At 42.7% G+C, this 25316-nt stretch overlaps 1 protein-coding gene across 2 annotated transcripts in view; it reads right to left on the bottom strand.

The window, feature by feature from the left end:
• The window catches only part of MED27 (mediator complex subunit 27), a 217804-nt gene that overhangs the window by 148618 nt on the left and 43870 nt on the right, over nt 1-25316 (bottom strand). For both annotated transcript variants that reach the window (XM_025360394.1, XM_025360395.1), the window contains exon 3: nt 2790-2920. In XM_025360394.1, the coding sequence (XP_025216179.1) occupies nt 2790-2920 (131 nt within the window). The remainder of the gene's footprint in view (nt 1-2789; nt 2921-25316) is intronic.

The following is a 25316-nucleotide window of genomic DNA, read 5'->3' as shown; positions in this document are numbered from 1 at the left end:
CTATAATCCCAGCACTTTCGAAGGCCAAGGTGAAAGGATCATTTAAGCTCAGCAGTTGGAGGCTGCAATGAGCCGTGATCACGCCACTGCACTCCAGCCTGGGCGACACAGGGAGAACCTGCCTCTAAAAAGAAACAAAAAGGGGAGTGGGGGAGGCAACTGATGTCTTTTAGATATAGATTCTGCCTACTGGACAGTAGTTCTATAATGGGATTCCAGGATAATGTAAGCCCAAAAAGCTCAATGATGTGAAAAGGTAGCAGTCAATTTTCACAGGAAATAGGCTACTAAGTATAGGAAATCATTTTTATGTTGTATTCTTAGGACATAGTAACCACTTTTCTCTTTGAAACTATTTTGAGTGATTTATTATAAATTTATAATGGCAGTTGTGAATACCTCTTGCTCTGTCTTTTTTTTTTTTTTTTTGGCATGAGAACAGAGTCTGTTGATTGCCCTGATGCTTAAAATAGTTTCTAAGTGTCCTCATAATAGCATGTCACCTGTAAACAGGTTTCAAGCCAATGCAAATTAACAAATGGTGAACAGATGGACTAAGAACTGACTTTTGTCAAGAGAGAGTTAGCAACAAACACTTTTTGGCTCCAGTCTTATGGGACCATTAGAAAGTCTTTTACTTCTCGCCAAACATCTTGCCTCAGTAGACGATCCATGCAGGGAAAATGACAAGTTACAAGGCCCGTCAGACTTTAGAGAGCTGAAAGTTGAGATTTGCAGAATCACCAAATCAACACATGAGAAACAACAGATAGAATAACAGCCCTTAAGAAGCGTTCTGCCAAATAGTAAAAACTCTGGCTTGCATCACTAAAAGCAGCTGTCCCTGTAGTGAGCTTCTTTTTGAAAAACATGGCCCCTGTGCGTGCAAGCAGCAGACACAAGCTACTTGTCGAGGCTGGCTGGTTACATTCCTCCTATCCTGGAAGCAAGTGTGAACTGTGAAGAACGCCTGAAAATCATGGAAGTGGTGGCAGCTAGAGAAAGGATCCCCAGAGCAGTCACCCCTCGGGATCCCGCTGGCTCTTCACTGGCCTTTCTCCTCCTCATTCGTCCAGCCTCTGCCTCACGTTGGCTCCCCAGGGAAGCCTTCTTTGATCATCCTATTTAAGCAGTATCCCCCACTCCCATACCTTCCCCCACTCTGTAGTCCCTTCCTAGCACTAAGCATAACTACAAATTAAGGCATTAATTTATTAATTTGTTAAGGGATGCTTTTTTGGTCTCCTCCCGCCCCCAAAATAAAAAGCTTAACAAAGATGGGACAATGTCTGTCCTGCCCATGTTTATATCCCTAGGGCCTAGAAACATGCCTGACACATAGTAGGTACAATAAATATTTGCTAACCAAACAAAATGAGACCTTGAGCAAAGGTAAACAATCAAGTCGTATATGCAAACACTCCCTTGGACTGGAAAAGAATGCTGTTTGTAACTGAGGATGTAAACAGAGGAAGGTACACGAAGTGAGCAGGACAGGCGAGGGAATGCCTCTCAGGCGTCTGGCCCTCCCAGAGGAGTGTGCACACTGACAAAACAGGGACTGGTGTGCCCACATTTCTCATTCCACATCATCGAGTGAGCCTTTGCACTCACCTACTAGGGATTCTAATCAAAAGGACCCAACAGGTTGAATGAACCAAGTGGATGAATCAAGTGTGGCATATTCAAAGGAAGACTACACTGCAACAGAAAAGGACAACTGGATGAATCTAACACATATGATGTTAAGTGAAAAAAAGCTCATACAAAAAAATGACACTGCATGATTCCACTTATATGAAGTTCAAGGACAGGCAATATTAACTGTTTAAAGAAGTCAGAATGGTGTTAAACTTGGGAAGGAGGGCAGCACGGGTACAGACAGAGAACAAAGAGGAGGAACCCTTATGGGATTCTGGAAGTGGTGGCTACATGGATGTACACAAGTGTGAGAAAATCATTAAACTGTATGCTCTGTGAAGCTTACTATATCCGTTATCCTTCCTAATGGGAAAAAGAAGAGCACATATATTACTATTTTTAAACATGAACAAATGAACCTAGCATTTATTCTAATCTCAGCTCTAGCAGGTTCTCTAGGTGGACTGCAGCTTAACCAAAGGTGCTCCTCAGCTGTCTCATTTATAAAATAAGGATAACTGTACTCATATTCTACCACCTTTGGGAATGTGACAAGGAAACAAATAATAAGCCATGAGGTCTCTTAAAATCCTAGGTGGAAAAGTCACATACAAAATATGTAAAATAAACTGCATTATAGCTGTTTCACAAAGATCTATGCAAATTATGTTACCATCATGCTTGGTTTCTAATCCTAACAGATGCCCTTTTAAAAGAAAGAAATAATTCAGGGCCGGGTGTGGTAGCTTATACCTGTAATGCCAGCACTTTGGGAGGCCAAGGCAGGTGGATCACCTGAGGTTAGGAGTTCGAAACCAGCCTAGTCAACATAGTGAAACCCCATCTCTACTAAAAATACAAAAATTAGCTGGGCATGATGGTGTGTGCTTGCAATCCCAGCTATTTGGGAAGCCGAGACACGAGAATTGCTTGAACCTGACGGGGCAGGGGAGGGCAGAGGTTGCAGTGAGCCGAGATCATACCACTGCACTCCAGCCTGGGTGAAAAAGCGAAACTCTGTCTCAAAAACAGGAAGGGAGAGAGGGAGGGAATTCTGAAGAAAACAATAACTTTCCACTACCCCGAAACAAGTATAAAGTAAAGAAGTTCACCCAGTACTAAAGTAGTTTTTCAAACCCGTCACTCACTGAGGTGGTAGAACAAGAGTTGTGGGCTGAGCCTTTGGTCTACGTTTGGCAGATACTCCCATCTGATTAGCGGAGCGCTTCAACGACTGCTGATTCAAAAGGCCAGATGCTAGTCCTGCATGGTACTGCAACTGCAGAGAAAAACAAAACAAAAGGGAAAGAAAAATAGCATTTGGTAAAAGCAGGACAAATGGTATTAAACTAGCAATGCTTGATAATCTTATCCCCTTAGAACATTTTAAGTAACTTCAAATACAACTGCTCACATTCTGCTTCAAGGAATTTATCCATAAAAAGATAATCAGACAAACAGGAAACGAAACAAGAACAAGACTGTTCATCACAGCATTACCTCATGATGAAAAACTGGAAGCAGTCAAAATGTCCAACAAATGACTGTGAAATTGATTAGAGAAAGAACTTCACAATATCATTTTGTTGAAAAGAAAAGAAGGTTCCATTGTAAACAGAGAGGCACTTAAAAAAATGTTCTCTAAAACGCTGACTGTATTTTTCAGTAGCAGAATTTGAGTGATTTTTACTTTATTTTTTACTACTATTCATACGCTTTTTGTAAATGGTTTTAAAGCCTATGTAATTTTTTAATAAGAAAATCCAGAGGTTTTCCTTAGAGACAAAGTTAGTTCTGGGAAGTCTTGCTACCGTCATATCTTGCTTATAATAAAAACCATAGAATTTGTAGTCTACTGCAGCACACCATGACCACGACATGGCTTATCATACATAGATTCAAACATACTATGAGTCTGCATTCAGAACCACTGAGCTATCTTTTAAATGGTTAAATTACAAATATCAATCATAAGAAAAAGCTCATGACTATATCTTAGAACAATGTATACAAATGGATATAAGCTCATTGGAGAGAACAGAGTGGAGAAGCCAATTTCAAGTCCATGGACGTGCAACTGGAACAATGTCTAAAGCAGCAGCATGCTTTAAATGTGTCTGGTGCCAGCATCCTTTGCTTGATCCCTGGACAAACTGCTGAGCCTCACAGTGACTTAGGATAGATAACTTTATTTCTCTATACTTCAATTTATTATTGGGAAAGATAAATGATAGTACCCAGTTCTAAACCAAACAAGACTTTGAATTATAATTTATGTAAAATATAATACACACATTTTAAGTGAACAGTTTAATGAGTTTTGACAAATGTATATACCTGTATAACTACCACCCCAATCAAGATGAAGAAACTTTCCATCACCACAGAAAGCTCATTTGTGCCCTAACGCAGTCAATCCCCTTAACACCTACCATCAGGAAATTCTGATTTAAAATATAACTCATCATTCTCACTCCTTGCTAAATGAAGCTTATAACCAATTTGACGTATGACAATAACTTTTAGCTTCCCTTTCTAATCCCATACTTTTGTATTTTAGATCATAAGAGTTGTCATCAATATCGCTATAATAAAATTATCCTTGAAAGGTATCCCAATTTTGAGCAGATGTAAATAAAAGATTCACATGTGAAAATGCCAAGCTAAGAACTTGGATAGAGACCATTTATAACATCCAATGTGTTCCTTCCTCTCTTCTCAAATTAAGAAAGGTCTTTCAAACATTTATTTAGAATTATCTAAACATACAAATAGTAATTCATTCTAAAGCTCTGAATCAATTTCTTCTCAAAACGCTCTTCCAAGGCACAGATTTTCTTTGCCAAGTCAGCTGCATTACAGCTCACAGTAATGAAACTGGCGACCACCATATAAAAGGGGCTGGGCCTTGGATGCAAAGGGCAATAACGCTCTGAAAAATAAACAGCCTCACCTAAAGCCACAGGGCCGCCTGCAAATAGAGAGCAGAGAAAACAAAACCAACTGAAATGATCTGCTGCTGGAACGTGGCTATAAAAACGAGGATATCCAGTGATCCAGCAAGACTGTGTTTGGCACATCCATACCGCTTTTTAACAGGCTCTTGATTTACTTGGTCGATTTGCTGTGGGAGCCTACGGGTGCCCAACACAAGACAAACATACATCACATTCATAATAAAGATGGAGCTCTTTTCAGGGTGGAAAAGGGGCGGGGGGATCATAATTTGGCTCTAACAACTCATCTTAGACCAACGAATTTTGCTCAAATTTGTTTTTTTCCTACAGATTTCTTAAATGGGAAATCAATGGAGGCAAGGGACAGTACAAGTTTGAAAGACAATGTTTCAAAATGTCAGCTACTTGCGTTTCGATCTTCCCTGCCAGAATTTGCAATGAGTGCAATATGCATGGGGCTTTACGGAATTACAGGGAAAGACAGCTTGGCAGGGGCCTCCTCCTGGCTCAAGGAATCGTCTCTCCTTTTGGCTCTCCTCCTTTGTATTTATTAGGGTCCATGCAAGCTCAGCCGTTCCAGCCCTGCTGACTCTTTGAGTGGAAGAGTCCTGCTAACTATGCAGAGTCGCAGGGTGATTTTGCCCACCTGGCATCATTTTGATCATTTGCTCAAACAAACAAACAAAAAACCCAAAACAGCAGAAATGTATGCTAACTGCTATCTGTCTTTTAAAGGGTTCCTTTGAAACCTCAACCATCTTGGATGCTCTCAATGTACAGTGCACCTCTAATAGCACATATAGGTGGAAGGACTCTTCTTCCCCCAAAACAAAATCTGCCCTTGAGAGCTGACTCATAATGATTAAGCAGCACTTGTTAATCATATATATGTATCCCGGTTTCCAGGAACACGGCTCTGACTGTCAAGATCTATAGGGGCCCATTAAATATTTACTGAACCACCTTTATAATGGGAGAAAAGGTCAAAGTTAATAAAACTGACAGGCAGCTCCTGTCCAACTGGATTATACATTATTTAAGCACCAATACTCCATTCCATGGAACACAGTTTAGATCTGAAGAGGCTCTTGGAAAATGTTCACTCAGCCAATGGTTCTAAAACAGAAGAAGGGAGTTCAGAGTGAATCTACAAATTAACATTAGAAACATATAACTCCCCAAAATACTGCCATAAGTTCTCAATTACAGGTTCTGTAATATTTTCTATAAAAATATATTTCAAGAAACATACTTATCTCCAAATGTCTGCAGCATGGAAACAACTCTATTTCAAAAAGCAACTTATTAAAAGTTCTAATGTGATTTTTCTATCGAAGATCGTTTCTCCACTAACCAGCAGGAATAAAAATGAAAGAAGGAGAGAAATGATCTATTCTTTTAACTTCCATATCTGACAAGTGCGGGGAATGGGAGTGTTGATGTGGCTGGTGAGTTGGAAGGGAAGGTTCGTGACTTACTGTTAAGTTACCGCTGCACAGGAATAGCCATTTCCGTGTTGCAGTGTTCTCTGAATTTTTTAGAGTATTTCAGTTACAATTTTGCTATCTATTAATTTCCACTTTCTATTTTCTATGAATGACCTGGGATTTTTCTATCAGTTCTCAACCTGAAGCCCTCTCTAACCAATTATATCTACTAATTACCTCTATACCTGAGAAAGTTTTAGCGATTAATAATGATCTGAGGAAAGACCAATTGAAATGAGGAAAACTTTGATTTACTGAATCGTTTTAAAATAACGCTGTTTTAGTCATATTGAATACATAAGAGGCTCCAAGTTGTCAGGCAGGGTCCTGATGAAATGTAAGTGGGAGAGGAAGGGCCTCTGCAATCAGCAGCCTCTCTGGAAATGTGCTCCTGAGCTTTGCTACTACCACACTGGGTGACCTTACGTATCTCCTGTCCCTCTTTAGAAAATATGCATGACATTTTCTCTGAGGACCCACCGAGCTCTAAAATTTGATTCCTTTGTATTTCTAAAGGTAGAAATGTATTTGACATGAAGGAATATCCCTGCAATATTAATACAAGAGACTTAACAAACCTTTTTCTGTTGGATAGCCAAGGTCTTTATAGAATCCTCTTTTGAAGAGTCCAAACTATTGGGAGTCAAAATTCAATTAGCTTTAAAATATGCTCAAATTACAAATAACATATACTGGAAGGAAATGATATAAAAGGCAATGATAAAAACAGGATTCAAATGCGGTTTCTTTTTTTTTTTTTTTTTTTTTTTGAGACGGAGTCTCGCTCTGTCACCCAGGCTGGAGTGCAGAGGCCACATCTCCGCTCACTGCAAGCTCCGCCTCCCGGGTTGACGCCATTCTCCTGCCTCAGCCTCCCGAGTAGCTGGGACTACAGGCGCCCGCCACCTCGCCCGGCCAGTTTTTTTGTATTTTTTAGTAGAGACGGGGTTTCACCGTGTTAGCCAGGATGGCCTCCATCTCCTGACCTCGTGATCCGCCCATCTCGGCCTCCCAAAGTGCTGGGATTACAGGCTTGAGCCACCGTGCACGGCCTCAAACACAAAGTTTCTGACTTAAATCTTGGGTTCAGGAAATGAGATGAGCAATAACCCCTCCCCCATTCACTCTCCACTTGCTTGATGTCTTCCGCAGTGTTCTGAATGCTTCTACCCGCCCCAAAATATTCATAGGTAAATGTTTTGCACTGGACCAAAGTTTGAAAAGAGAATAGAAGGAAATTCATCAAACTGATCATGTTCAATATACTAATTAAGCCAGTGGCATTCAATTAGACCTAGTACTTAAAAGCTGAAGTGTATGCTGGAACCTCCCCGGGGTCCATGCTACAGCATCCCATCGTATGCAGCATTGCTCTACCCTTGCCATCTGGCCCAAATTCCATTTTAAGAGAACCTGACATTTGACAATCTCAAAATGTATAAGCCAGATCAATCAAGATTTGATTCTTCTCACTATGAAAATCACTATTTCTTTCTCAAGATTCACCAAAGGCTTTTTTAAGGATGAAGGGGAAAAAAAGAGCTCTCCTGGCCATAAGTTATGATTCACTTTATTTTTTTAAATAACTTTGCATATAATCACATATAAGGGCAAAGAATGGCACAGAACTAAGTTATAACAAACTCTGTCTGGCTTAGACCGGAGGACCCACAGGAGGGCAGAAGAGATCAAGGGGGTAGGGAGCCCCACCATCTCCTCTGCCAGTCACTCTAGGCCAATTTCCTTCTCCAAGCACAAAGCTCCTGTCCGTACCAGGAAATGCAGCCTTGTGTTATTCCTGGGTCTGGGAGTGAAGCTGCCACCCAGGGATTCTTATCTCTAGGGCACAGACCTTGTTATTGATGACTCTATTCTGTACAATGTCCAGGATAGTGCATTGAATACAGGTGATGCTAATGAATTTGTCAGCTAACAAGTAGACTGGCAGATTCGGGGGAATGCTGGCTTGGCTTGGCACTGCAACCAATCTAGAACAGACTGCCTCCATCTGACAGTCCTCTTATGGCTGGCCTCTTATGAAAGCAAATACACTGCTTTCTAGGTGCCCACTGTCATGACAGAACCACAAAAGAAACCTTTTTTCCTCTTATTCCAATTGCCCAAAAGTGGGTATGTTCACAGGCTTGAGTTCAGAAAAAGGGGTCCATAGGGACTGCCCCTGGACGACTTCAAATCACAGAATTTAACAATAGAGAAAAACCATAGCAGATGCCAATCTTCTCCCTACCCACAACCCCATTTCACATGAGAGGAGATGCCAGCCTTAAAGAGGTCACTGACCCCAGGTCACACCATTCGCAGGAGGACGGTGGGCCATACAGGGTTTGCCTTAATAACTCTGTCCCGCGGAGACTCTTTCTAACTGGAGGTACTGACGTTTATCTCCCCGTCGGCAACGGAACACAGCAGTCCCTCCTGGACGGGAGCTGGCCCATGCCAAGGAGGCAGCCACGTTCCTGTCACCGGCCTCTCCTGGCTCCTGCTTGTCATGATAGAAACTCTTCACTCTGCCCTCCTGCAGGCGCTGAGATGTTGCATGCTTTTCCCTCCCACTGACTCCAGTCATGTGTTAGGTGGTGAGTTTGAAGAAGTTTTCAACTCTATTGTCTTCCAGTTTTAATATTCAGGGTTAAATACTTTAGAGAAAAGAAATCAAGAAACCATAGTTTCATCAGAAAATCTAAATTCCAGATGCACAGTGGCACGTTGAACCTTCCTAGCAGTTTTGATACGGCTCTGTCATAGAGCAGTTGTGCTTCTGTCTAATGGGTTTCCAGGAGATTCCACATGTATCCTCTGTTTCTACTGAAGAATTCTCTTTGCGAATGTATGTTATAAATAATGATAGCAAGAAAGGATACTAGTGCCACTTCCCCTGTAGATCACTGACCAAAACAGCCAGAGCTGGCTGACATAAGTGCACTGAAAATCCTTCCAATGTACAACAGAACACGCCAAAGCCCACGGCCACAACCTGAGGACACATGACACCTGGAAAAATTCATACCACATACACCTGGATCAAGTCACACCCCATACAGCTGGGATGTGCGTTGCAGCACTGGGAGGTAGGATGCTAATCTGAGAGTCTCCCACAGTCATGTTTCCCCAGACCATTAAGCTTTCAACTAGAACTAAGAACTGTGCAAAATCAGGAAACTTTGTCACCACTGTGAGTTGCAAGGACCTTTGCCCTCATTACTGAAATAAGTTTTGTTTCCAGCTAATGAGAAAGAATCATGTATTACAATAGAGCTCTGGTTCTTCTTTTGAACGTAACTCTAAGCAAAAAACAGGCAAGCTCGTCTGGTATTATCTGTGCCAAGGAAAACAGCTACAGAAAAATATCATAAATCTAATTGTTTTGCTTGGGTTTTAATCTAAATATCAGATAATGATATTAGCTTCTTTCCTCCTTTTATCTCCTAATGCTTCTTTCAAATAGCCAATAGTTTAGAAAAAACACCTTAGACTTCAGCTTTTATGGGTAAATAATCTTTTTACTTGGTCAAAACAGCATCAGTAAACCATAAGAAGGAAGCCTTCAATTTACTTGCCTATTTGTTCTCTCCCGGAAGCTCGGTTTCAGCTCCTTCAATTACTAGGAAAGCAGGACAGCAAATCAGAGCTGCGCTTCCTGCTCCACTGTGGCATTATTTACATGCTAAATGCCATCTGAGTTTCTTTCTTCCCTACATATTAGTGTTCAAATGTCCAAACTTCAAAAGCTATCCAAGAAGTAAACAGAGACGATGGATAGCAGCCCTTTTCCCTCTTAAATATCTGTAATGGTTAGGGTTGTTTAGATGGTTCTACTGCAACTCCCCAGAATTTCCACCTTTATTAATAGGCCTTTCTCCACGACTGCTCCTGTTTACGCTACAGCTGTATGCATGTTACCATCCTTCAAAGATGCCAGTCTGACAGAAGGAGAATGACTCACATATCTGAATGAATTCACTAACAAAGCAAACTAAAATGTGGCTAACAATGGAAGAAACAACCATCATAGGGATTATTTGTAAAGGGAAAGAGAAAGACAACTGAAGAAAGGGAAAAAATGGGAAGATGAGCAGCTAAGAAAAGACAGACAAGGGTATATAAAAATTGGTGTTTTCCTGTCTCCCAGGAGCCCCCTCTCACTTCACACCAGGCGCTCACCCTATATGCCTTGCATGGTCTCAGAGACCAATGGACAGGGTCATAAAGATCACGTTGGAGAGTCACCTGGTGTCAGGGGTTGAATGTTTTTGTCTCCCCAAAATTCTTCTGTTTCAATACACATTGGCCTAATTCCCAATGTGATGGTATTTAAAGCTGGACCCTTTGGGAGATAATCAGGTTTAGATAAGGCCATGAGGGTGATGCCCCCATTGTGGGATTAATGCCCTTAAAGAAGAGGAAGAGATCAGATTTCTCTCTCTCCACCATGAGAGGATATAGCAAGAAGGTGGCCATCTGCAAACCAGGAAGAGAGCTCTCACCAGACACCAAATCTGCCAGAACCTTGACCTTGGACTTTCCGGCCTTCTGAACTGGGAGAAATAAATGCTTGTTGTTTACCCCAGTCTATGGTATTTTATTACGCAGCCTAAACTAAGACACATGGCCACTTAAGGAGATGCAGGCCAAAAATATAAATAGGATCAACGCAAAATTTGACAACACAGTAATGAGAGCATCATAACAGATTATTGACAGGCCGTGACGATGAATGAGAATATGCCCTCTGAAGAGGGACAACATGGTGGGCTATCTTGTTTGCCCATGTTTCTATTGGAGGAAGAAGGCCATGTCAGATGCACCATCATGTTCTTGTCACCAGCTAAGGATGAACCACCCCGGAATCCTTATCCATTTGCATATTACACTTCTGGACTCAAGAAAAACAGATTGTGCATCTGATCTTTCAGTTATTAACCAAAGACAGAAGTAACAGGGAAGAAACACACATCTCAGGATTATCTTTATATTTCTACCAGAAATGTAGGACATTAGTTTTTAAACACGTACTTAAGGCCTGAATCAAAAGTCTACAAAGTAAGGCTAGAATTATGACTGAGGTCCTAACAATGAAATTCTGTATTTAAATGTTACTCTGAGCAGTCTGCGCTTGACTTCCTAGTACAAAAATCAACATCAGTGAAATTTAAATATGGAATGCAAACATTTTACTAGTCACCAAAAGTCTCCAGTTAAGGCAGCTAGTGACGGGGGGCTGGTGTATTAGTCCATTTTCACACTGCTATAAAGATACTTTGAGACTGGGTAATTTATAAAGGAAAGAGGTTTAATTGAGTCACAGTGCCACATGACTGGAGAGGCCTCAGGAAACTTATAATCATGGCAGAAGGCATAAGGGAAGCAAGGGCCTTCTTCACATGGCGGCAGGAGAAAGAAGCAAGCGAAGGAGGAACTTGCCAAACATAAAACCATCAGATCTCATGAGCACTCATGATCATGAGAACAGCATGGGGAAAACCGCCCCATGATCCAGTTGCCTCCCACCAGGTTCCTCCCTCAACACCCGGGGATTACAATTAGAGATGAGATTTGGGTGGGGACACAGAGCCAAATCATATCAGTTGGGAAAGGGCTCCTTGAGGTGTCTTATGCCTAGTAAAAGTTGAAATCAAATGCAATGCTACAGCCCTAACAGGCACTTAAGCATTTACTGACATACAATATTTATTGGTTTTTCTTCCCAAACATTCACAGGTGAGGCATGGGGGAAGAACGAAATATTCCCATATAAGAAATATGCCCCTGAATATTTCTCTTTCCCCTGCCCCAAAAGAAAACAGACGTTTTTCAACTAAACAATGAGTACAGTGAGAACCACCAATGGACATTTCAAGTTCTAAACACTGAATTCTAAGCATTAGTCACTCATTGCCAAGGTATCTAGTCAGTAAACTAATAAACCTGATTTTTTGAAAATTGCCAATCTGATATTTTATAAACTTCTTCTTTTATGGGTAGTGTGAAGAAGGGATGGCTTCTCAGAAAAGAAAAATGAGTTTCTGTGCACCTCCCAGTTCATTTAGATTTAGTTGGAGAGTTTATTTAGCTCTTCTTTATTCCAGTATCATGAAATGCCTGTTGCTGCTTTAAGCACCATTTTCATTATGGTCAGATGCAGCCCCAATAGTCTCCTCGGCTTTCCTCCATAAACCAATAGTCTGCTGGGAGACACCTGGCTACAAATCAGGGATTTGATCAGCCATCCCCCTACTCCCTGCTTACTGGGGATATACAGTCAGAAGAGGCAAGGAAGAAGGATAGGCAGTGAAGAGAAAACTCAGATGGAAGGAGACAGGAAAATAGGGAGCCATATAATCACTGACTGGAAAAAGATATACGACAATGATGTCAGAAAAACAAAAAAGTATAGGAGTGGAAGTGAGACAGCTGCTTAGTTAGGAGGCATGCAAGAAGAGAAATCAGGAAACAGGAGAGAGCTCTTAAGAAGGAATTTTTTTTTTTATTGATCATTTTAACAACTGCATTGTCCTTTTAGGAATAGGAAGAACAAGGTGTGGTGGCTCAGGACTATGAGGAGGCAACAGGCCCAAGGAGGCACCTGCTTTCCTTTGTACTTGGCCATGAAGCAGCAAAGGCTGACACTCTGGAGGCAGTGTGGCCCAATGCACAGAAGATGCAGCCTCGCAGTGAGATAGACCTGAGTTCAAACCCCAGTCCAACATGAGTGATTCTGGGTGTTTTCCCTCCCTTCTGAGCCACTTTCTTTATCAGCTCAATAAGAAAAGGCAACGTTCAATCTCATAAGGAGAGCGCTGTTTTTGTGTTTATTGGGAACACTCCCCTAAGGCAGGCTTTAAAAGTGCCTTTTCCCTATCTCACAACAAACCCATGGAGGGCAGTATCGTCAGCCTCCTTTTACAGATGACGAATGGTTGTTGTTGGAATTAGGCGGTATAATGTGTGCAAAAGCCTTAAGCATACTGCCCAGTACACTGCAAACAGACAAAGAAAGAGCTGTTCTTGTGATTTTCACAAGTGACCATACCTAGAAATTCGCTTCCTCCAATAACACCAGGAATGACTGAATTTTCACAAAATTGATTAGAATGATCACCTTTTAAATCAAATCCTGTCACCCTAAGCATGTCAGATAATAAATTGATAAATGTAATGAGAAAAAAGGAAAAATGTACCCACTAGGTCATTCTAAATGAGTAGCTATATTGAGAAGGAAACCCAACTCAGAATTCTTCTCATACAATTGAGGAAGACAATCTATTACAAGATGATGCCTCTTGGTCAAATCCTAAGGACAATTGTATAAGGCCTGCAGAAACAAGGTGAGCACTCTAATTGAAAGGCAATCCCGAGGATTAGTTGGGCAGCTGCTTCTAATATACTGTAGAGGTTGTTCTCTTTAATCTACACACAACCTAAATGCCCAGAGAGTTGACTCAAGCTTGATGCATGAAACAATCAGGTTAAGGAGTGCTTCTTATGCATCTATCTAAGAATTCGGTACTAGAAGATGAAAGTTTCTCCCCAGACTCCCACAGCACTCTTTGTAGGACTGCTAAAGGATTTCTGTCGGTCTGTTCAAGTTCTGATTGTGATTATCTACACACAGGAAGTATGAGAAAAGGTAATGCAGGTGGAAGCCTGTGTGTCAGGATTTTCCCATATAAATACAGGACAATGATTTTTCCCCTTGGAAGAAAAAAAAAAAGGCAAAGTCACACATATTAACAACGGGCATGTTTTTGGTTTAAAACAAACAGATTAGAGTGAATTTTTTTTTTTTGAGACGGAATTTCACTCTAGTTGCCCAGGCTGGAGTGTAATGGCGCGATCTCGTCTCACGGCAACCTCCGCCTCCTGGGTTTTCAAGAGATTCTCCTGCTTCAGTCTCGCGAGTTGCTGGGATTACAGGCATGCGCCACCATACCCGGCTAATTTTGTATTTTTAGTAGAGACAGGGTTTCTCCTTGTTAGTAAGGCTGGTCTCGAACTCCGAACCTCAGGTGATCTGCCCGCCTCGACCTCTCAAAGTGTTGGGATTACAGGTGTGAGCCACTGCGCCCGGCCCAGAGTGAATTTTCTACTGATCAACAAGACCTAGGCAGAGAAAGAGTTCTACTACTCTTAATCTAATTAAGAATGTGGGTTCATGGTCAACCATCTGGATATACAGCAGAGGGCCTCTCCTGAACCAACTCTATGACCTTGGGAGAGTTCTTCAATTTTCTGAAGCCTTTGCTCTCTTCTACTGTTGGGGATAACACTGCTACTCAATACTATTTGATTACTCTAGAAACAATCTCAGGTTTCACTGAGCAAAATTACACTCTGGTTCTTGGAGTTAGTGAGGGTTAAGAACATGAAAAGGGCCAAGCAAAGTGGCTGGCACAAAGCACACATTCAATAAATATTATTATGATTAGTGTTAATAGGCTGAGATTGTTGAGCCATTAACACTTAAGCTAAGTCTTAGGAGTGACTGTGCCAATAACTGGAAGAACTTGCGTCTGATGAAAAAAGCCTTAGGAAAGATAGACAAGTCAAAAACAAGTCTGTTCCTGGTGGATTTGGGGAAGGGGAATGCACAGGGATGGCTGAGCCATAAGACAGTTGAGTCCAACACGAGAAGGGCTACTCCAATGTGCATGTTCCCTACTCTAACTCCAATGATGCTCAGCAGCCTTACTCAAACTTTCCAAAATCTGCTGTGAAGAACAAGCCGAGCAACCAAAGTGAGGAGCAGCAGCAGCCAGCTGGGAATGTCCAAGAAGGAATATTCACACGTCCATCACCAACCACGTCCATCCAGAGGAAGAGCCCAGATGGGGAAAGTAGCCTGCTTTGGGACCAGGAGTGAGAAAATAAGAACAGGCAACTTGTGCGACATCTCATGTGTCCTCTTGGTCCCCAGTACCCAAGAAATAGGCTGCCTTTCCCTTTAAGTACCTGGCATGCAGAGAGTGGTGAAGAACTGAAATTGCTCAAGCCACACCAGAAGCCTTTCTGAAACACCCTTCCCACGGCTGACCAATGTACATGATAGTGTGGGGGTTTCTGTGTAAATACTTTACTCTTTGCCCAAAGTGTATGCCACAAGAGTGCCAGAACTGTCTCTAAAACCCCATTTTAGAAGCCTCCCTGCCTAGCATAAGGGTCTACATGAGCATTCAATAAAAATGTGCTGAGAATGGGATGGCCTGATGGATGCAGAGCACAGTGCTGCACATGAATGGACATACAAAGAAACGCTCTGCTTTTAGAAGGTCAAGATCTGCCTAGAATGTGAGCCCCGTAGGAGTAGATACCTCCCCTAGTCCTCACAGCTACATCCCCAGTGTCCGGAACAGTGCTTGGCCTATCAACAAAAAAAAATAACATCAGCTAATGTGTATACAGGACTATGAACCAGGTGCTATTCTAATTCATTTAATTAATCTGTACAACCACCCTGTGAGGCAGGTACTATTAGTATCATCTCTGTTTCACAAATGAGAAAACTGAGGCACAGACGTTAAGCGGCAGGGTCAGGACTGGTATCCGGAGAGCCTGGCTCTGGGGCCCCTGCTATGTAACCACTACACTCAACTGCCTCTCCAGGACTTAGCATGCTCTCAGTAAGTATTTTTAAAATAAATGAGTAAATGAATTCATTAGCTGGCAGGAGATAGCCAGAGAGGATGTAAGTAAACTTCAAAGTATGGTAGATATTTGAATTCTGAATCAACGGAGTGAGGATGATGGGTATCTAATGACTCCTCTTATTATCCAGTTAGGTCTGCAGGTTACCACGAGCACAGTTGTGCTCTGGTTGCCCAGTTAGTAAGGGTCTGCTCTGTGGGAAAGAAGAAACCACAGGAGCCGTATCCACAAACAGGCCTCTTAAGAGACCGGAACGCAGCCCACCGCAGCCCAACTGCTCCAGCAGCTTCCGGCCATTTGTCCTACTCAGCTTCTGGGATTTGGATTCTTCTGGGCTGCTTCTTCCAACTCCACCACAATCAACGTCTCCTGACTCGCCTCTGCTCTCTCCTGGGACTCTGCCTGCTGCCGCCTGAGCAGGCACACTCGTGTGCACACACCTTTTCACCCACTCACTGCCTTCTGATGTTTCACACCCAGAACAGAGGATGGGCCAAGAATCTGCCAGTACACAGCCATAATTCCCTTGCACAGTATAAAATGTATAAACAGTTCTGAACATCTAAAGCCTTCTCGTCGGTGTAGGTGCCAAAACTCATGTGGCAGCAACACCTGCCATGAACTGATGTGAGTCTATTGAAATCTTCATTTATCTCACTTAGTGTGAACAGTCACACATTTTGCTGCACAGAATTTGATTACACTGCACTGCCCCAGACCCTGCTGGAGAAATTAACGGTATAGGAGCCATGCTACCATTCTATAATATAAAATGTTATAAAATCCAAAACAGACTCAGATGCCCAAAGCTTTGATAAGGAGCTGTGAATCTGTGCCAGGCCGTGGAGGGTGAGTGTGCTGGGCACAGCACCCATGCTGGCTGGGACCTCATCAACTGCTGGCAGCCACTGGCCTAGGTGCCCGTCTCTGATCTGAGCAACCACAGCCACAGTAGAGTCACAGGGCACACACACACAGCAGGACAACCTATGTGCTCTGGCCCCACCTCCTCCTTCCACCTGCCTCACCAGCATTCCACCACCCTGGCTGGCTTCCTTTCTGTTCCTGTTTTGAGGCCTCTTGCACTAGCTGTCCCCTCTACCTGGAATGCTCTTCAATCTGATCTTTGCATACCTGACTTCTTGTTGTACAAGTCTCAACTTGAACTCTCAGAGAGTCTTTTCTGGCCACCTAAAGGAGCTGGCAGGTGCTTTCCATCACAGCAGTTTTATCTTAATCACAGTAGTAAAGCCAGCGAGGTATTACTTACATATCGTTTGTTTGTTTAGTTTCTACTTCTCCCACTCACCCTCTCCCTATCTCCCATACCTTAGAATATAAGCTCCAATAGGACAGAGACTTCTTAGTCATGACTGTAGCTGCAACATCTACGACAGTGCTTGGCACATAGTCGTGGCTGAATGAACAAATAGATTTAAAAAAAAAAAAATCCAAAGAGGTCTGTAGGCATTGCATAACTGCACAGCCAGACCTATATACCCTGCCTACACAAATGACAAGTCCCAATGCTCCCAAGTAATATGGAATTTTTACATCTTCTTTGGACTTCATATAGTAGACAATTGGGCGAGGGGTGTCACTGGAGATACCGAATAGGGGAGTGGTATAATCAAGGACATTATAGCCTTCAAATCATTTTCAAAGGATAGCCAGAGATCATCTGCAACAGAATCATCTACAGAGTGTTTGCCAAAAGTGCAGATTCCAGGGGCCCACCTCCAATCTGTGAGATCAGAACTTCTACTGAGGAACCCAGGAATTCACACCATTAACAGGCACCCCCGGGCAGCTCCGAGACATGCTAAAATCTGAGTACAGAATTAACATTTGCAGATTCACTGGTAGCTTCAGGAGGTCAGTCTCTTGAGACCTGGAAGCCATCAGAGATATGCCACGGAGAAAGAAGCCTCAGACAAGTCACGGTCAACTAAGAGAAGGACACAGCTCTTGCTGGTTCACCAGAAAGATTCAGCACTATACTTCCAGCATTGAGAGGATTCCTTCTTTCTAACTCCTATCAAAAATCGGGCCATTTCATGCATGTATTGTTGAAGAGTCAGGGAGGGAGGAGGATAGGAACAAATAGTAGAGATTGAAAGCTTTTAGAATTCTGAAACCCTACTCTAGTACCAAGTTACTTGATTAAGCAAATCAGAACATGCATTGCACAAGTCTTCAAATAGTTAAATTTTCAATCTTTATAAAAAAGAAAGTCCATCAAATTTGATTGATAAGTATACTTTTTAAAACTAAGAGTAAAAAAGTAAAGATTGGCAACATTTTTTTGCCATATAATTTGCTTTCTTTGCCTTTTTCCACAGCACTGCACATAAATCAAAGAAATGTTAAAGAGGCCCATATATCACCAACTGGCATTTCAAAACTATTTACAAAGTCTTTAACAGACACAGGACAGAGTATGAAAAACCATGGCCAGGGAGGCTAAAATGAAAGGGAGAAAATTAACTCAAACACTGACAGAGAGTTAATTAAGTTTACAAATAACTCTCCAATGAGCAAATTATGATATTTAATAAGAGTGGCCTCGGTGAAGGGAGGTTACAAAACATGGAAGGAGGTGGGGAGGAAGACAAGCCAAGAGTTTTCCAAACAAGAATAATGTATATTTGAACAAGCTGGCTTTCTATGATTAAGCACAGAAATCTGGGAACAAGGCAGGGGAAATGATGTTTTAATAAAGTCTGAAATAGGCCTGTGAGCTGCATTTTGTATTACCCTTGCAAACAAAAGTGTCGGGGTGCGGGGGGTGGGGGAGCCGGTGCAGAGTATGGTCCAAAAATTGCAAATCAAGGTACACAGGCTATGGCACGTGAACTGCTGCTAGAGTGGCAGGAGGTAGAAAAGGGTGGAGTGACATGGGCTGGCTGTGCTTCCCATACAGAAAATGTGAGGATTTCCCAAAGGCAGAAGACAACAAACTGGCGACTTATGTCCTGGTTTTCAAAGACAGGGAGGGATGTGAAAAGGTGTTACCGGTCCATCTGTTGGAGGAGGCACAAGCCTGACCAGTGTTAGGGGATTCGGGCCTCTGCCCTGTCTTCAGCGGAGTGTCCACTGGTGCCAGAGCCACGTGGTCTCAAAGACAGCGGCGCCCCTCATGACAGTGCTGCCTGGCTCTCCGTGGCCCTGACCCAAGGGAGTGGCTCTAAGTCTAGTGGAGTCTCTGCTTCTCTGAAAAATTCAGCTTCTAACACTGCCATCAAACACCAGGTACTCTTGCCCTCAACTATTCCACTCTAGAAAAGCTAATTGCTGGGGGCCAAAATCGTAAGAGCACCGCTGAGAAAGAGGTTTTTAAAACCAGCGTGCACCTAAAAGAGGGGAAGAAAGGCCAGTCCTTTCTTTTCAGGAGCTTCGCGTTTTATCATTTCTCCCTCCCGCTACGTGATGAAATACTAGCATCCGACGGATCTTCTTAGAAAGCATACTAGAGACCCAGAGACATTATTACTCTATTTCAAAGTAGCAATGTGCTTGTCTGCACACATTTCTTAGAATCATGTGATGAAAAAAAGACCCTTCATGAAAAATATAGGCCCATTAAATCAAAATGTGCTTTTGAAATTCAAAGACGCTGTAGACCTATGTGTAAAACAAAGCAAAACGTATCAAAAACAGAAGCCAGAGACCTTCCTGTTGAACATGGCAGAATGAAGTCATGTTCACCTGCATTCTCTCCCCAAACCACTAAAATGACAGCAAATGAATAAACTCACGGTATGAGCCTACAAGGACAAAGAGAAGAGGAGACAGCAATAGAAAGAGAGGTCAACTACATTTCAGAACACAGGAAGTAAGTGGACCAGCACTACCTTCGCAGAATGAAGTACACTAAACACCTACCCTGAACAGAAGGGAAGGCTGGGAGGGTGGGAGAAGTCTATTTTTAAACAGCAAGCTGAACTGCACTGCAGAATTTCCAAAGACTGAGGAAGTGGGGGCACTCAGTGGCCTGGAAGGCCAGGGGTCAAGTAGGCATAAAACAGGTGGACTGGTTAAATCTTTCTTGAACACCCAGATCCCTGCTCCATCAGAAGCCAGGTGGTGTCCTCTCTGGAGAGGCTGTCCTAGAGGCTCAGGGTTTAGGGACAGCTGAAGACAGGGGGATAAATCTGCACACTAAATGGTGAGCTACCCTCTACTTCAGCATTCACCAAAAGAAATAGCAATCACAGTATCCTACATGTGTCCACTATAAAAAATATTTCATAGTCATAATAATGTAAAAACCAAGTATCAATTAAAGCAATGCAATGGGAAGATGGTGGTCTATGAAAGTCAAATCTTCATCTTCCATGGCAGAGGCAAGAGATAACATCTAAAACAGCAGTCTAAGCAGGTTATTTAGGAAAATGTGGGCAAGTATCCAAGGAAAGAGCTAAAAGAGTTAACAGCAGCCAGGCGAGGTGGAGCGCACCTGAGTCCCAGCTATTCGAGAGGTTGAAGTGGGAGATCACTTGAGCCCAGGAGTTAGGAGTCCAGCCTGACCGCTCCTCTAAAACAAATAAACGATAAAATAAAGAGTTAAAAGGAGTTGCCTCTGAAGAGTGGCATAGCATAGTTGGGCAAGACCAACACATCTGGTATAAATCTTGTAGTATTATTTATTTGCCTTTTAAACTACATGCTTGAATTCCTTGGATGAAAATAAAAACTATACCGGGGGAGAGGGGGCAGAAAGAGCCTCAAAGTTAAACAGATCCTGAAAACGGAAGCCCCTACACACTACAAAATGTGCTTCATCACCTAGGGACTATTAGTTTACTAGAGTAACACTTAATTTTATTTCACGTTTTACTGCCACAGTTAAAGGTTTTTACAATAGCAGATGCCTTCCCTCCCACACACCAATTAATTTGCAAATTCACTCAGGTTGTAGAAATAATGAGGTGTGGAGAGAGCTTGTTCCACTGGCGAGCACTGCCATCAGAAGGTGGATGTGGTAGGCGAGGCGCGAAGCTTGGCCGCTGCTAGCTGCGTGCCATGGGAGCCTGGGCATGGGGGATGGCTCTGCCACAAGCCCACGGGCCGAGCCCACCTTGGCTGCAAATAAAGATAAAGAACGTAATGCTCACCACTTTGAAAGCTGAAAAACCATGGAAAAAGTAGACAAGAAGGCATTTGAAGTCTCATGAAATAAAATCATGTTTTTAGGCTCCTTTTTGTAGGTTCTTCTTTGGTGTTTACCGAGAAAGTGAACTTTCTGAAAAGAAATGATGTGGCACTCTGAATGCAACTTTTGGTCTGTACTTTGGCAAAACCACCTATCAAGCCCACACATTCGATTTTTTTTTTTTCTTCTTTCTGAAAGAGCTGAACTGAAGTAACCAATGTTGTTTCAAAACACAGGGGTTGAAAATAGTTACACAGTTTCTGCTCTGCCAAAGAACTGTCTCTTTTCTCATTTTCACTTAAATCCTGTTCTTTAATGACCTAAATGATAAGAGGAACAAGAAGACACTTTTTCATTTGCACCTAAGCAAATACGATTTTGTAACAGAATGTGTTCCCAAACGGAGCTCTTAACTAACTTGAGGGGTTGACAGGTCCCAGGAGGCAGAGCCGGTCAGGAGGGAATGCAGAACGCCACCCATCACCAGGGCCCACTTCCCACTTCCACTGGCTTTAGGTGATGGCTCTTGTCACCTAGCCACTCTCTTGGCCTCCTCTGCCCCTCCTCTCACAACCCTGTGCCCAAGCCACTCTTCTCATGGGGAGCACCTAGTCCCGCACTCCACACTAAGCCTCTCTCTAGTTCTATAATAAATTGTCTGAGTGTGAATAAGCATTTCAAAAGGCTTCCTGCTTTGAGAATTCACCTTTCCAACAAATTAAATAGGTGTCTACAACAGCCTGACATGTAGCTACATTTTTTCTTAACCACAGTGGGTCTGAACCAGAAGTAAAATATCACTTAAATATTTTTCCTTCCCCACTAGCTAAAAGCAGTCCCATGCATGCTGTTTGTGTCTCTGAACATATCACTCTCTTAAGAATGCCTGTCATAGTCTCTGGATTTTGAGGACAATAATTTTCTTTACACGATTATGAAGGCAATCCAAAGTTCCCCTGACATTTTCTGACCTGGCATTGTCTGTAAAGGGCACAGGTTAACAATGTTTAAGAAAAGATCACATACCATATATAAATCACGAAGCTTCCTGGGATATTGTATGGTCCAAGGCTTTGGATTCAATACCATATTACCAAGAAAGAAACTGCTTTTCTTTTCACTTACACTCCATACTGGGCTCAAAAAGCACCATTAAAATGCCAACAAAGGCATTTTTGGATCTACAATCATTTGACATTTTTTTCTAAGAAAATTTAAATTTGAAAAACTTTGGTAAATTTAGAGTCCTGTGAAGTACCACCCGCCTCCCCTTTCACTCCCCTAAAAAGGGCAAGAAAATTCATCATCAAAGGTTACCTCTCCATCGAATGTCATCAGAGTGTGGCATTTCAGCACATACATTTGTGTACATAAACTTCCAACTGTTCTGAGATCTCTGCCATTATTGGCCTTGCTGGATGAGTTAATGATGGAATGCCGCCTTCCTAAACTCCGGTTTGGATCTGGGCTTTTTGTTTTGGTTTTTGTCAGTGTAACTTAGATCTTTGGTGTTCTGTGTGTCTCCAGATTCCATTTGGCGTAAAGGCAAAAGGAAGCCACTTTCTTTCCTTTCTCCACCTCCCTAACCCAAGAATCCAAGGACATTCATAACTTGGTTATTAAAAATACACTATTTGTATTTTGAAAGTTCAATCATAATGCATTCCCTGCTTTAAAAATTTTATAGTATCTACACTTTCAATTTGAGATTTTTCATTCATGCTAGGTGAGCCTCTTATGTTCTGTATTAAATGCAAGGCATGTGTGATCAGTACTATTAATAATATAACAGTGCCAATCTCAGAAGCGGCAACACAGCACCAATACAGCCCCGTATGAATAGACGAGAAGTCATGAGTACTGCTGCAATCTTTATTAAACACATGGGAATAAAGAATGCGGCTTACGGCTCTCCCCCTCCCCCAGCTCAAGAATCAAGACGAACTTTTCCTCTCTTCCCCAAAGGCATAACATAATATATCATTAGTTCTCATAAATATAAACAGATCTGAAGCAGAAAACAAGGGATTACCTTTATTAGATTCAAGGGAGCAAAGAAAGAGGAGTTTAAAAGTGTCCTGGACAAATCAAGATCATAAATTCATCAAAGTACGTCAGACTCAAGGACTGCAGGTCACTAAAGTCACCTATTATCACAACAAGACAATATCTGGTTCTCACCTCTCCAAGAACTACAACCCTAACAAAGCCTGCCCTTTGCTTTGGTGCCCTTGCAGCACTCTGTCCAAGGGCAAAGGGCAACTTAAGAAATGTTCTGGAAAGATGTCTGCAGAAGAATCACAAGGTGCATCTCACTTTTAGGTCGAAAGGTAGCTAGAACTGAGCACGTGATGGAGAAGGGAACCTCAGCGTGACAGCTTGGGTTTCTGACAAGGTACCAGAAAGCCACGCCCTTCTGTCTCCTCAGCAATCTCATGTAACTCAGGGACAGCCCCTCCCCCGGCACCCAGGGGGTTCAGGAAGAGCACCAGACTATGCGCTGACTGTGGCCTTCACCTTCTCCTGTCTGGCTATGAGCATAGGTCAACCAGAAAGAAACTCAAGGTAGGGGGACGTGACACGTAGGTCTTCATTATCAAATATCAAATTGTTATGTGCAAAAAGTGGGGACCGTTTGTGCCGAGACTTCAGCTCTGAAAACTATCTGTGAAAGTGGCCTAGTTTATTCACTGATTACCACAATCGGTTCACCAGACCATACACACACATGTGCACACAAACAGACATGCCCCTCAAATGAGCAGTATGTAAACAGAAACAACCAATCAAGACTCCTAGGCTATGCAGCTTCTGAAACGATGATAATAGCCTCCAAGTGTTCACTGCGGGGCAGGCATGAAATCCCTGCAACTCAATAAAGGGGAAGGTGTCCCTACAACCCACACCATCAATCAGGAAGGAGGCTTAGAGAAGCTGTCAGTTGCCCAAAGTCACACAGTTGATCCCAGGTCCAAATGAGCCCAATACCTGCAGGTTGAATTACAAAGCTAACTTGTCTAGCCAAATAGCATTTCATTCATTCAATAATGAATAATAAATATTAATACATCCTATGAGTCAAATGTGCCTGGCACTGCTCTAAGGACAGTACTGGGAATAAGCAACAAACAAAACAGACAGAGACATCCATGCTTTTGGAGAGCACACTCTAGAGGAGGGATACAACAGACAAGAAACAAAGGAATAGGTACAACATGAAGGAAGTTCAGTGACAAAAAGGAGGACCATGAAAAACGCGCAGGGAAGCAGATGGGGGTGGCAACGAGAGGGCCGCAACAGTAAATAGTGTGGTCAAGGAAGGCTTTCCTGCAAAGGGGTCACTTGAGCTAAAACCTGAAGGATGCAAGTGCATCTTAGAGGCAGTCAAGGAAACCTTCTGACAGAGGGAAAAAATGCAAATGATCATCTCAACAGTGAAAACTCCAAGGCCTGGCCAGGCATGGTGGCTCATGCCCGTAATCCCAGCACTTTTGGAGGCCAAGGCAGGAGAACTCCTTGAGCCCAAGAGTTCAAGACCAGCCTAGACAACATAGCAAGACCCCATTTCTACCAAAAAAATTTTTTTAATTAGCTGGGCGTGATGGCAGACACCTTTAGTTCCAGCGACTTGGGAGGCCGAGATGGTAGGATCACTTGAGCCCAGGAAGTGGAGGCTGCAGTGAGCTCTGATCGCACCACTGCACCCCAGCCTGGGCAACAGAGCAAGACCCTGTCTCTAAAAAAAGCAAAAACACAAAAAAATTCCAAGACCACAGAGAATGGGACCTTTGTAGGCTTCAATCCCATTCTTGTAATGGGTTGTTTAAAGCAGAGAAACAGACATTTTAGACACATGAAAAAGCTAGAAAACAAAAATATTCCCTGGCTAACGTTTATTAAGTAAGAACATCTCTCTCTCCTAACCATTTTGATGTACTCAGAATGCAGGTCTTTTGGTTTATGTATTACTGTCTTAGTTTTTTGTTTTTATAGACAGGGTCTCTCTGTTGCCTATGCTGGAGCGCAGTGGTGAGATGACAGCTCACTGCAGCCTTTAACTCCTGGGCTCAAGCTATCCTCCCGCCTCAGCCTCCTGAGTAGCTAGGACCACAGGCACATATTACCACACCCAGCTAGCTGTTTCTATTTTCTTGTAGAGAGGAGGTCTTACTATGTTGCACAGATTGGTCTCAAACTCCTGGCCTCAAGACGTCTTCCCACCTTGGCCTCCCAAAGTGCTGGGATTACATGTGTGAGCCACTGCGTCTGGTTGTTACTGCTTTTTGACTATCTTAGTCACTCATAGGTCACTCATGCCAGCATGCACTGCTTCTTAAGAAGAGCAGAGGAAAGAGCATGGCTCTACCGCTTACCAGCTGGATGATTTGGGCAAGTGATTTAACCTCTCTCTAT

This window comes from Theropithecus gelada, chromosome 15 (genome assembly GCF_003255815.1).
Source record: "Theropithecus gelada isolate Dixy chromosome 15, Tgel_1.0, whole genome shotgun sequence".
Taxonomy (NCBI): Eukaryota; Metazoa; Chordata; class Mammalia; order Primates; family Cercopithecidae; genus Theropithecus; species Theropithecus gelada.
Note: the sequence above shows the minus strand (reverse complement) of the source record. Positions and strands in the feature narration are given on the sequence as shown.